General features: G+C 48.3%; 1 protein-coding gene across 1 annotated transcript in view; it reads right to left on the reverse strand.

Moving 5' to 3' along the window:
* The window catches only part of MIPEP (mitochondrial intermediate peptidase), a 79,828-nt gene continuing 76,811 nt past the window's right edge, over window positions 9,633-12,649 (reverse strand). Inside the window, exon 19 of the mRNA XM_018056560.1 lies at window positions 9,633-9,895. Within this exon, the coding sequence (XP_017912049.1) occupies window positions 9,798-9,895 (98 nt within the window). The 3' untranslated portion in view covers window positions 9,633-9,797. The remainder of the gene's footprint in view (window positions 9,896-12,649) is intronic.

Here is a 12,649-nt window from a genome sequence, read left to right on the forward strand (position 1 = left end):
AGGAGCCTGGTGGGCTACACAGTCCACGGGGTCGCAAAGAGTCAGACACGACCACTACACAACAAATTTCAGTACTATATTGTCTTGATTACCGTAACTTTGTGCTAAGTTTTGACATGGGAAGTGCGAGTTCTCCACCTCGGTCTTTCTCATGCTGGTTTTGGTTGGTTGGAGTCCATTTCCCTATGGAGGCTGGGTAATTTCCGAGGGATGCAGACCCCTCTGCTGGGAGTTCTGACGTGGGGATTCCACATTGGCCTGGGCTGAGCTGAGACTCCTCCTGCCTGAGAGTCTTCCTCCATGCCCTTCTTTCACAGGTGTCAGACCCGCATGGGTGTCTCCTTCAGGCGTTTCCCCCAGTGATCGCCTGGCTCAGCATCTTCTCCTTAGAGAGGCTGAACTGACTCGGTTTCCTAACTTGGAGTTTCTGACTCTCTTTCCAGGCCCTTTTGATATATACTTGGGAATGTATCAGTCAACTGCAAAAGAGAAATGTCGACTTCTAGAAAACAGCCCTTCTTTTAAGAGCTGGGGCCCCAGACCCTTTCATAAGGAGAGTGAGCAGGTGAGGCTCTGAATGTCCTGCCAGTGGCTCTTCCACAGTGAGCACTGAAGTGGCCAATTTCTCAGCACGTGAAGCTTTTTAGGGCTCTCTTCCCTTGGTCACCCATAACCATGTGGCATGACAGTGCTCTCCCTTGTGGTTGACTGTAGAACTATCTTACTTGAAGCCAAGGCATCCTAACTCCTGCTGACTGTCCTTGGGTGGCTGTGAGACATTCTAACAGTATTTTTGTAAGAAATTGTCCACTTTATTCAGGCTACTCTTCATCCTGTCATTTGCAATCAGGAGCATCAACAAAGCGTTCATGTTTCTAAAAATCTTGTAGGAAGAAGATAAATTGAGTTTGCATAGCAAGAGAAAACCCATCTTCATTCTAACTTTGTTTATGTGACATTCCATCTATTTCTGAAGATGTTAAAACTAAATAAAAAGTGCTTATGTGCCTTGAAAGGGAGAGAGAAATAAGAATTATGAGCATTAATGTGTACTAGGTTCTTTTGGGAAGTTACAATTTTGTAACAAAATGGAACTGTTTCATCATATGCAGAAACAGCCACACTTCCAATCAAACATTATGTTTTAGAGCTGGAAAAGGAGTACCTCAAGGCTGTATATTGTCACCATGCTTATTGAACTTATATGCAGAGTACATCATGAGAAAAGCTGGGCTGGAAGAAGCACAAGCTAGAATAAAGAGTGCCAGGAGAAATATCAATAACCTCAGATATGGAGATGACACCACCCTTATGGCAGAAAGTGAAGAGGAACTAAAAAGCCTCTTGATGAAAGTTAGAGTGGAGAGTGAAAAAATTGGCTTAAAGCTCAACATTCAGAAAATGAAGATCATGGCATCTGGTCCCATCATTTCATGGGAAATAGATGGGGAAACAGTGGAAACAGTGTCAGACTTTATTTTGGGGGGGCTCCAAAATCACTGCAGATGGTGACTGCAGCCATGAAATTAAAAGACGCTTACCCCTTGGAAGAAAAGTTATGACCAGCTTAGACAGCATATTCAAAAGCAGAGACATTACTTTGCCATCTAAGGTCCATCTAGTCAAGGCTATAGTTTTTCCTGCGGTCATGTATGGATGTGAGAGTTGGACTGTGAAGAAAGCTGAGCACCGAAGGATTGATGCTTTTGAACTGTGGTGTTGGAGAAGACTCTTGAGAGTCCCTTGGACTACAAAGAGATCCAACCAGTCCATTCTGAAGGAGATCAGCCCTGGGATTTCTTTGAAAGGAATGATGCTAAAGCTGAAGCTCCAGTACTTTGGCCACCTCATGGGAAGAGTTGACTCATTGGAAAAGACTTTGATGCTGGCAGGGATTGGGGGCAGGAGAAGGGGACGACAGAGGATGAGATGGCTGGATGGCATCACTGCCTCGATGGACGTGAGTCTGAGTGAACTCTGGGAGTTGGTGATGGACAGGGAGGCCTGGCATGCTGCGATTCATGGGGTCTCAAAGAGTCGGACACGACTGAGAGACAGAACTGAACTGAACCGACAGAGTGAGGAAAGAAAGTAAAAATATCTACCAATTTCAGGAAGAAAACTGTTCTGTTAGGAGAATCTGTTAAGGCAGAAGACCATTTAGCAAGAATCCACTGATCGCCACTGGAACCTTGGTGACGATGCAGCCAGATGGGCCGCCATACCAGACGCTCTGTTATTCCCTGAATGAACATGAAAGGGTACGCATCTGGCCTCAGTCCATTCACAGCGTAGTGAGGAGATAAATACTGATAAAGTATAACTATAGATTCTCTTCTAAACAGTTTTATGTATTATTTTTGGCTGTGCTGGGTCTCCATTTCTGCACAGGCTTCCTCTAATTGTGGTGCGTGGGCTTCTCACTGTGCGGCATCTTTTGGTGTGGAGCATGGGCTTAGTTGCTGCACAGCACACGGAGCCATGGAGATCTCGAGACCAGGGGCCAAACCCCTGTCCCCTGAGTTGGCAGGTGGATTCTTCACTAGTCACCAGGGGAGTCCTCGAGGTTTATTTCTTAAACAGCTTTATTAAGATATAACTCATATACTGTAACATTTACTCATTTAAAGTATATACTTCAGGGGGTTTTGGTATATTGCATAACTAACATTGTGATTACGTGTTCACAACACATTTTCCATCTTAGACGCTAGTAAGTGTACATTCATTACATTTTTATTGCTGGGCAGCCATCACCATTCTGTGTGACTCCAAGCATAATTCCCCCATTACCCCACCCCAGCCTACGGAAACCTCTGTTTTAATTTTTGTCTCTGTGAATTTGCCTATTTTAAGTAAAATCATCCAGTATTTGTCCTCTTGTGTCTGGCTTCTTCTACTGAGCATGACTGAGTTTCATCCGTGTTGTGGCAGGGATCAGCACTTCACTCCTCCTTACGGTGAAACGATGTTCCGTTACACGGACATATCATGTGTCGTGAACCTGTTCACCTGGTGTAGGCAGTCAGGTCATTCCCACCTTTCGGCTGTTGTGAGTAAGGCTGCTGTGAGTGTTGCTGCTGTGAGTGTTGCTGCTGTGAGTGTAACTTCAGGTATGAAATTAGGAGCGGAGTGGCTGGGTCATGTGGTGATGGTGGTTAGGTCTCTGAGGGGCAGGATTCCAGGTTGCTGTCACGGTGGACCAGGCACATGGGCTAACCGTGTAACAGGAACCTGGTTGAGACCAGGGGGGAGTAGGAGTGCTTCGGCACTCAGGGTGTCTTTGCTCTGGAAATGTCTGTGTGGAAAAGGCAGGGTTGAGACTGCACCACACTTCTGACAGTCCCACAGGGCCATTCCAGGGAGTGACATTTGGGTAGCTCCCCTGCCTTAGGACTGGGTGCTGACAGGAGTAAGGAGAACTAGGAAGTAGCTCTTGTAGGATTTCAGCCCACTTTTTGAGTGTTCTGAGTTGCCCAGAAAATCACTAGTGCTTTACACGAAACATAAATGAACTAAGTGATCCAGTTAGAAGACACAGAATATCAGAATGAGAAGCAACAGATGATCATGTGTAGACATGCTCTATAATTGTAAAGACATGATCTAAACTGTAAATGCTCTATAGCATGTAAAGACACACCAAACATGTAATGATGTAGTGAAGGAACAAAAAATACATCACACAAATTTAAACAAAAGAAAATACGTGTAGTTATAATGAATTAGGCAAAATAAGTTTTCAGCTAAAAAGTATAACTAGAGATAAAGAGAATCTTATCATAATGATTTAAAAATTTACCAGGAAGATAAAATATTTCTAAATTTGTTTGTAATTAGCAGTGAGGCCTCAAATCTAAAAGCAAAAATAGACCAAATTACAGTGCTGTTTCTGCTGCTGCTGCTAAGTTGCTTCAGTCGTGTCCGACTCTGTGCGACCCCATAGATGGCAGCCCACCAGGCTCTCCCGTCCCTGGGATTCTCCAGGCAGGAACACTGGAGTGGGTTGCCATTTCCTTCTCCAATGCATGAAAGTGAAAAGTGAAAGTGACGTCGCTCAGTCGTGTCTGACTCTTCGTGACCCCATGGCTGCAGCCCACCGGTCTCCTCCATCCATGGGATTTTCCAGGCAAGAGTACTGGAGTGGGGTGCCATTGACTTCTCCAAAATTATGGCAATAAATAGGTAAATCCACAGTTACGGCAAGAGGGTCTTAGTACATCTTTCCGTTGCGTTACAGCAGATTAAGCAGACGATAAAGACCTTGCACCTAACAACTATACTTTTCTTTTACTTTATTTTACTTCACAATACTGTATTGGTTTTGCCATACATCAACATGAATCCGCCATGGAGTTATTCCCAACTGCATCTGACATGTTTACAGCAGTGACCATACACAGGGCTATATGGTGGGTGTCAGTAAACTGCAGAAGACAAACAGTACAGAATATGGATTCTGATCACACTGCAATGAAAATGAGAGAGTCAATTCCTAGGCAGGTTGATAAGAAGTCCAGGGTCCCTGAGGAGGAGAAAGTTTAGACTTAAATGCCTATCTTAGAAAAGAAGATAGGCTGAAAATTAATAGGCTAAGCATTCACCCAAGGCATAATGAAAGTTGGAGGAAATAACAGGTAAGCTGCCTGTGGAGGGCAGTCACCCTGGCTGCAGGGTGTCTGGAGGGCAGAAGGGCATCCAGCACCTGCTGGTCTGTATAGGTGCAGCGCAGGGACAGGCCTGGAGGGCAGCTCATCGCTGCTGCTGGTCTTACTTGAAAGGTGTGTGTTAAGCTGTTTATGAACCCAACAGACTGTCCCAGTGGCCCCCACAGGCTTGTTCCGGCACTGCTTCCCACACGGTTTTCTAAAGTCAAGTCACAACTGAGATGAGCTCATAGGTGCCACCCACCCGGACTCGTGGACAGCAAGTTCTGTGGGTGAATTTTGCAGGTGGCCTCCTCTCTCCATCCCCAGCCTCAGCCCTCCCGGTCTGATGCTGTAACGTGTCACATCTGTGGTCTGTCCAAGGGCATGGGCTGCTTCAGGCAGGAAGACCACAAGCGCCCTCAGGCCGTGTGGCCCAGTGGGTCGTGTGAGCACCCAGCGCTCTGTCTCAAGGTGCACCTGGGTGCCTGCAGGAGACTGCATCCTCTCTGAAGACCCGGGTGCAGTGACGGGCGCAGGCCAGGAGTCCCGCATCAGCGTGACCAGCCCAGAGGCCGACACATGGCCGGCCTGCCCGCCCCACGGTCACAACAGTATCCCGATACCACCTGCCCTGTGACCTCCTGGGCAGTGGGCCACAGGCAGGATGACCATGTGATAAAGTTCTTCATGAACTGAAAACGAATGTCATACTTATCTCAACCAGTGAGAGGAAATCAGCCTGAAGCCTGGGTATCCGTGCAATTTCTGCCCATACAGATTGTGCCTGAATGTCTCAGAGACATTTTCTGAACTTGCTTATATCATCCAGGTATTAATATTTCTTTAGAACTGGAAACGTGCTTTTACACTCGGCTATGTCATGATTAAACTTTTTGTAAATTTTAAATTACTTTTAAATTAACACATTGCCTATTTTTTTAAATTTGGAAATAGAAGGAAAATAAAAGGCCAAAATCTCAACATTAAAGATAATCACAGTAACATTTTATCCATTATTCTTCAGTTCTTTCTCTGGATTATTATTTTTTTTTCCTGTTGGATTTTTGGAAGCTGGTGGTAAGCCCTAAGTACAGGAGAGAATTTTTCCCAGAGAAACTGCTGTTATGGGTTTACTCCCATCACAAGGAAAAGCATTCATAATAAAATAATTTGCTATTGTGCTCTATTCAGCTGTAGTAGAGAAGAGAGGCAGTGACCCCTAACATTCTCAGGAGCTCCTTGGGGTTTCCTCTGCTTTGACTCTTGATCTAAATTACTTATTCTTCTAGTGATATTTAAAGAAAAAGTACAAAGCTGGAAAATTTCCAGAGCCTGTGTGTATCTGAGAATGCCATTCTGCATCTTAGCCTTTGCCTCTCGAAACTTTTCACTGTCCTTTTCACGGTGATGAACCATTGACTTCTGGGAACACCGTGAGTTTTCCTTTACAGGTAAGCCCACTGTTTCTCGCTGGATGGTTTTTAGCACCTAGTCCCTAGTGTTCTGAAGAATATCACTGGTAGGTCCTCCAACCAAGGTGGGTGCTGTCATCACACACCTTCAGGAAGCATGTTGTGGATGGGGGCCTGCCGCTGAGAAGGTCAAACTCACAGCTCACTTGTATTTCCCAAATGTATGAACAGAGGACCCTTCCAAGTTTGTGGAACACTAACAACTCCTAGGAAATGTCCCACTGGAGGTCAGTTGGCTTATAATCGCAATTATATTTAAGTTCTCAAAAGAAAAGGCAGATTTTGTCTCGTTGGGGTCTCTCTCCACTGTTTTCTTTCTTTGATCTGGAATGCAGGATTCGCTTCTCTCCGCTTGCATTTAGCTTTCAATAATTGTGACAGAACATACACAACAAAAATTTTACTGTTAAAGCCATTTCTGATTGCATAGTCCAGTGGCATTTAGCCCATTACATTGTTGGGTGGCCAGAAAGGATTCCCTCTTAAATTACATATTCTTTTTTTTTTTTAGTAAGAGCTTCTTTAAATTCACTGAAGGGCATGCCTTCGGCAGAGCTCCCGTGATGTGCTGGTCATCGTCCTGAGCTCTGGGGACACAGGACATGAGAACTAGGGCTTGGTGACTGCTTCTGTCCCAGCTGTCCGGGCTCCACCTGGAACCCTGGCTGCTCCCTGGCTCCCGGCTCCCACAGCGTCTGCACTTAACCCACACTCAGAGTGCTCGTCATCTCTCCTTGGCAGTTCTGCTCCTGTCTGCTCTGATAATGTTTTACATCACTGCGCCTTAATCAGTTTCTCCGCTTTTCTTTTTTCTTACTTCTCTTTTCAGCTTATTTTTAAATTTCTGCTTGTTCTTTCTTGATGGCTTTCAGCTTCATAAAGACCATGTTTTCTCGTCTCACTAAGAATAGCAGAGATGTTTTCTGCAATGTGCCTTAGTTCCTTTAAAAACAATGTCCAGCACTGCTATATTTAAACTGAGTAACCAACAAGGACCTACTCTAGAGCGACAGGGACTTCTGCTCAACGTCATACGGCAGCCTGGACGGCAGGGGAGTCTGGGGGGCGGGGAGCAGATACATGTATATGTATGGCTGGGTCCCTTCGCGGATCACCTGAAACTACCACAACATTGTTGGTTGGCTAAACCCGAACACAAAACATTTAAAAACAAAGTAATGTTCCAAATTGGGATCTTCCAGCACCTTTCAGGTGACTTTCCCCTCCTTTCTCTGAGGCTCCCTGTGACTTCCTATGCCGCTCACTCACACTCAATTGAAAAGGGAGGAGAAAGGCCCAGGGCCTCGGTGCCAGGTACACCTGGAGTTGCCGCAGCTCCTCTTCAAACTTACCTGTAACTGACAGCAGGTTGGTGTCAGTGTCTCCTGGTCCATTTCCCAGACGAGAGTCTGCGTTTGTGTCCAGCAAGTATAGCCCTTCCCCAGCTCAGAGACCATGGGCAGGGAGGGGGGCATACCCACCTCTGCCCATGGCCTGCATCACCCCTCAGCTCCCATGGGATGAGGGGCAGGGGCATGGCTGCAGGCCTGCCCTCTTTCCTGCCCAAGGATCCTCTGGGCGTTGGGGTTTCCATGTGTTCACAGACTGAGAAATTCAACAGGGGAGGAGCCAGGAGAGGATGAAGGCAGAAGGGCCACAGGTGGTTTGCCGGGTGCTGCTCCTGGGCTGGAGTGCAGTGTATTAGCTGCGTGAGACCTCAGGAGCCCCCTGCCCCAGCATCCAGGTGGACCTGCACGGTGCGGGGGGATCACTGACGTTTCTCCATGTGGCTCATCTATTTCTAGCCTGGAGAAGGTTGGACATGTGTCCTAGTTTTGGGGATTTTTAACCTTGCCTTTTTGCTTCGTCACTGGTCTTTCAGTGAGAAGCTGGAAGAGGCTGCTAGCAGGTGTCATTTTAAACTAAAGTCTGTAATTAAATCCTTGACTTTGAAGGCAGGAAAAACTTATTAAATACTGTCAAGACTATGGTTTTACCAGTGGTCATGTAGGGATGTGAGAGTTGGATGGTGAAGAAAGCTGAGCGCCAAAGAATTGATGCTTTTGAACTGTGGTGTTGGAGAAGACTCTTGAGAGTCCCTTGGACTGCAAGGAGATCCAGCCAGTCCCATCCTAAAGGAGATCAGCCCTGGGTGTTCATTGGAAGGAATGATGCTAAAGCTGAAACTCCAGTACTTTGGCCACCTCATGCAAAGAGTTGACTCATTGGAAAAGACCCTGATGCTGGAAGGGATTGGGGACAGGAGGAGAGGGGGACGACAGAGGATGAGATGGCTGGATGGCATTACCGACTCGATGGACATGAGTTTGAGTGAACTCCGGGTGTTGGTGATGGACAGGGAGGCCTGGCATGCTGTGATTCATGGGGTCGCAAAGAGTCGGACACGACTGAGAGACTGAGCTGAACTGTCCTACAGCCCCTTCAGCCGGAACCCCGGCTCCAAATCCTTGGGTCTCTGCTTCTAGACTTGGCCGGGCTGTCAGACCTGTCTCTTGGCTTAGGTCTCCAGAAGCCGTCAGCAAACATACCTCCGTGTGCTGTAGCTGCCGTGTTCCTCCCTTTGCTTGGGACTTTGTGGAACGTGCCTCACTGACTGTAACTGTTACCACAGCCAGTGTATTTTGACAGATGCTTATCCTTTAAAAAAACCTCGTGGTTTCCTTAAATCGGTTCAGTTTTTTACTGTTGGCCGACTCTGAAATCCCCAGCGTCCATGGGGCAGCTGGATTTCTCTCATTACGTTCATTACCCTTGTAGCAGGTACCTCCGCTCGCTTACTCTCTTAGCTCTCGTCGTGGACTTTATTACAGTTTCTTTGCTTTAAAACGAGTGTGACACAACAGCGAGTCGATGTTCCTCTCACCATGTGCTCTGTAAGAGGTGTGGGTGTGTGTGCGGTGGGCGTGCGAGCCAGTGCTGAAGTGGCATGGTCAGCACCCACGGAAAGCTTCTAGGAAGCTGAAGAGACAGTGCCATCCTGCCTAAGATGGTGGTGTGGTACAGCCAAGCTGCCTTTTCAGAGGGCCTATCTTTTCAGTGTGAAGTGATTTTTTGAAATAATAACCTGTTTTTTTGTGTGTGTGTGTGACTAGCTTTAATTAGGTGGACTTGAAAATGGTTCTGCATGCAATTAGATTATGCTGTTTGGACAATACACTCACCTTGACCTAAAAAAAAGTCCTTCCTGTAATTAACACATGGCAATACGGTATGCAGTAATGCTTAGGACAGAGTGTCTGCATCTCAGTTCCAGATTTGCCAGAGGCTGAACCTGACACACGACTCCCTTGTTGCGCTGCAGCTCCGTGTATTCGTTGTCAGGTCAGAGGTGCGCCTGTGTGGTCCATCCAGGACCTCACGGGAGGAGCCAGGGCACTGTCGAGGCCACACGTGGTTTTTCCACCGCCATAACTGACTGCTCCACTTTCAGCCACCTCTACAGTTGTCTTAAGAAATCATGCAGAATCTGCCGAACAGGCTAAAAGCCAGCGTAATTTAAAAAAAATTATTTATTCCAAGATCCACGGGTTTGAGGCTTTTCACAAGTTATCACAGAAGTGAATACGGAACTCAGAAACAAGTGTTTGTAGCTGCAGCACTTAACAACAGAATCAGCGTCACCATGACCCTGACCTAAAGGACTCAGGTGTCTCCCTTACGTAGAATCCATGAGGAAGGTCTCGAAGTCTAGGTCCAGGTCAGAAACTAGGGTGTTTACGAAGTCGTCAATAGAAGGACGCTTCTGAAGCATACCTGCCAACAGAGAGACAGACGGTCAGCCAGCTCGCTCAGGAACAGCACAGAGTGACAGACGGACAGCACGTCCACATGGTCGGGGACGCTCGGCTTCGGGAGCCTCGAGCTGGGAACTAGGCTGTGCCAGAGTGTCCAGGCAGTGCCTGGGCTCTGAGCGGTTTCTTGTTTTATTGCCTTTTTTATACTATCTCACCAACACTTAGCTTAGAGATTTAGACCCAAATGTATTTTGGAGATATTACTATACCCTTGGAGCCCACTTGACCAGGAGTGCAAGGAACCATGCTCAAGGTTTGGGGGCCAGGGGTGCTCCCATCCAGGCCACCATCTGCAGTGGAACGTAGAGAGCTTCAGGCAGGCCTAGGGCTGGACACACAGACACGGTCACCCCCACTGGGGAACACGGCCACAGGGACTGGCCAAGGCCTGGCTTGTACAGTGGACACAAAGAAGCAGTGCCAACACGGCCTTGGCAGCCCCTCACTGGACCCTGTGTGCTCAGGAACAATACGGATGCCGTCATATTATCACCAGAGCCCAGAATACTTTCATCTGCATTCAAACCCAGGTCCTCACATCTCCGTCACAGGGGCCATCTGAGGAATAAGGACTGGCTATTGGAAGAGAATTCCGTTGCTGTGTCTTTAACTGCAAAACTAAAGTTCAAAGCAATTTTCTCTTTACAGTAAAATAGTTCCTAGGGACGAGAAAGGCCCCCTAGTCCTCCTGTGTCTCTGGCAGTGGGATGTGATGGCTCTGACGACGGCCAGACAGCACCTTCCACTCTGCGTCTTGGAGACGCAGGCTTTCATGTACTCAGAGCAGTAATCCCTGTCTGCGCATTTCCTACGGGCCAGGGTTCTTAATGCAGAGAACAGCTGTGGGGCAAACACCGTTAACATGACTTTCGGTCAGATGTGTTAGCCTGCTTCACCATTCCCTTTCTTGTAACATTTGAAACATCCTGTAATTACAAACTGCTTCTAATTAAATGGTTAGAACTGTCAGGAGGTGGGGCTGACCTCTGCAGTGAAGTGCGGCTGCCTGTCCCATGAAGTGTTCCTGTCACCTCCACCAGCTGTCCACAAACACAGGACCCACCACCTCAGGGCCACACTGTCTCCAGGGCCACCTGCAGCCACTTCTGCATCTCAGAGGACGGCCGCCGTGGGGCAAGCAGAGAAACGCACACACGCTCGGGGGAGTTTTAAATAAAACCTGGCCCAAGAAGAGTGGCTGGACCGTGGTATGTGTGCTGCGACCGGTGAAGATGAAGGTTCAGAGAGGACGCACTAATTTCCCAGGGCGGGAATTCTCCTGCCACACGGCTGCAGTGTCCTCGCTTTAGTCAGATCTAAGTGTTTGCAAGTGTCAAAAGGAACTAACAACTTCTACACAGGGAATTAAAAACAAAATGTTTTCAGGCAGTTCCACAAATAAGAAAAGCTGAATTTAGCGTTTACATATGTAGATGGTAAAGATTTCAGCAACACGTGGATCTTTTTCATAAAGCTGGTGAAGATGTTCTCTGTGTCAAGTTTTAAGTCTTAAAAGGGTGGTGATGAGATGAGCAGTTTCATAGGCGCCCCCAGAACTTGCTGGAGGGCCAAGTCCAGAGTGGGTGGAGTTGACACACATTCTCTGGAGGGCAGGGGTGGGGGCCGCGGGGAGCTGAGACTGTAAAACAAAACCGAGGGTAACTTTCCCCCTCAGAGGGACATGTGGGCGGCAGTGAAGACAGACCGGCTGCAGGGAATCCTCAGGGAAGCAGAGTCCCGCCTGCCCGCCCTCCGCAGGCCCAGAGGGAACAGCCCGTCAAGCAGTTACGATGACGATTTCATTTATTTTCCTCCTCCTTTTCCCCGAGAGGCAAACGGGCTGATAAAACCTGGGGCAAGCCTGAACGTTCCTGTCTCGTCTGCTCTGCTAAACCAGTGTGTTCACGATCTCGGAGGACCGGGAGGCTGTTCCAGGCCTGATGGCAGTGGACTAGGGTCTCCAGGGGCTCTGGGGCAGGCTCTGGGGGCCCTGCCCGAGCTGGGTGCTGGCCTGCGTGCAGCTCTGCAGCCCGCTGCTCAGGGGCGGCCAGCTGCAGGGTATGTGCGTGCCCGCAGGGGACGCCATCCTGGCCACCACACTAGGGCGTCTGGGGGGCAGCTGGGCCCCAGGTATGGGCCCCCCTGCCTTCCTAACCCAGCTTGGTGCCAGCCCTGTGCCCCCCAGGGACCCACTCCCAGTCACAATGACGGGAGGCCTGTGGACACCAGGGCAGTGAGTTGGTACGGGCAACCAAGCAGCTCGTCTACCCCAACACGGAGCCCAGAAGCTGCTTTCTCAGCTGGCTTTCGCTTCGCCCCTTGACTCTGCGGCCGCCTCTGTACTGTTCCCCCAAATTCTTTTCTGCTTGGTCAGCCTGAGTTGGTGGTTTCTTACAAGAAGATTCCCACCTGATAAACAGATTAGTTCACAAGTTATTAAAGAGAACTTAATGATACCCGGGGGACACTGATATTTTTGTTTGAGGACCAACTTTCTAGACCCAGGGTTTGGAGTAAAAGCAAGCACTTTCTGCTTTTTCTTTTCTCATTTAAATAGCCACATCTTTCCACAGACACTGGAAACAGGTGACATACAGGCAGGCAGTGAGAGCTGTCTTGGCCTGAGACAGGGGAGAGTCAGTCTTTGCCCCCAGCCCCACCTCCTGTGGTGGGGGTGTGCTGGGGGTAGGGTAAGAAGACGGGGATGCTCTCT

The sequence above is a fragment of the Capra hircus genome, chromosome 12, assembly GCF_001704415.2.
Source record: "Capra hircus breed San Clemente chromosome 12, ASM170441v1, whole genome shotgun sequence".
NCBI classification, from domain to species: Eukaryota; Metazoa; Chordata; class Mammalia; order Artiodactyla; family Bovidae; genus Capra; species Capra hircus.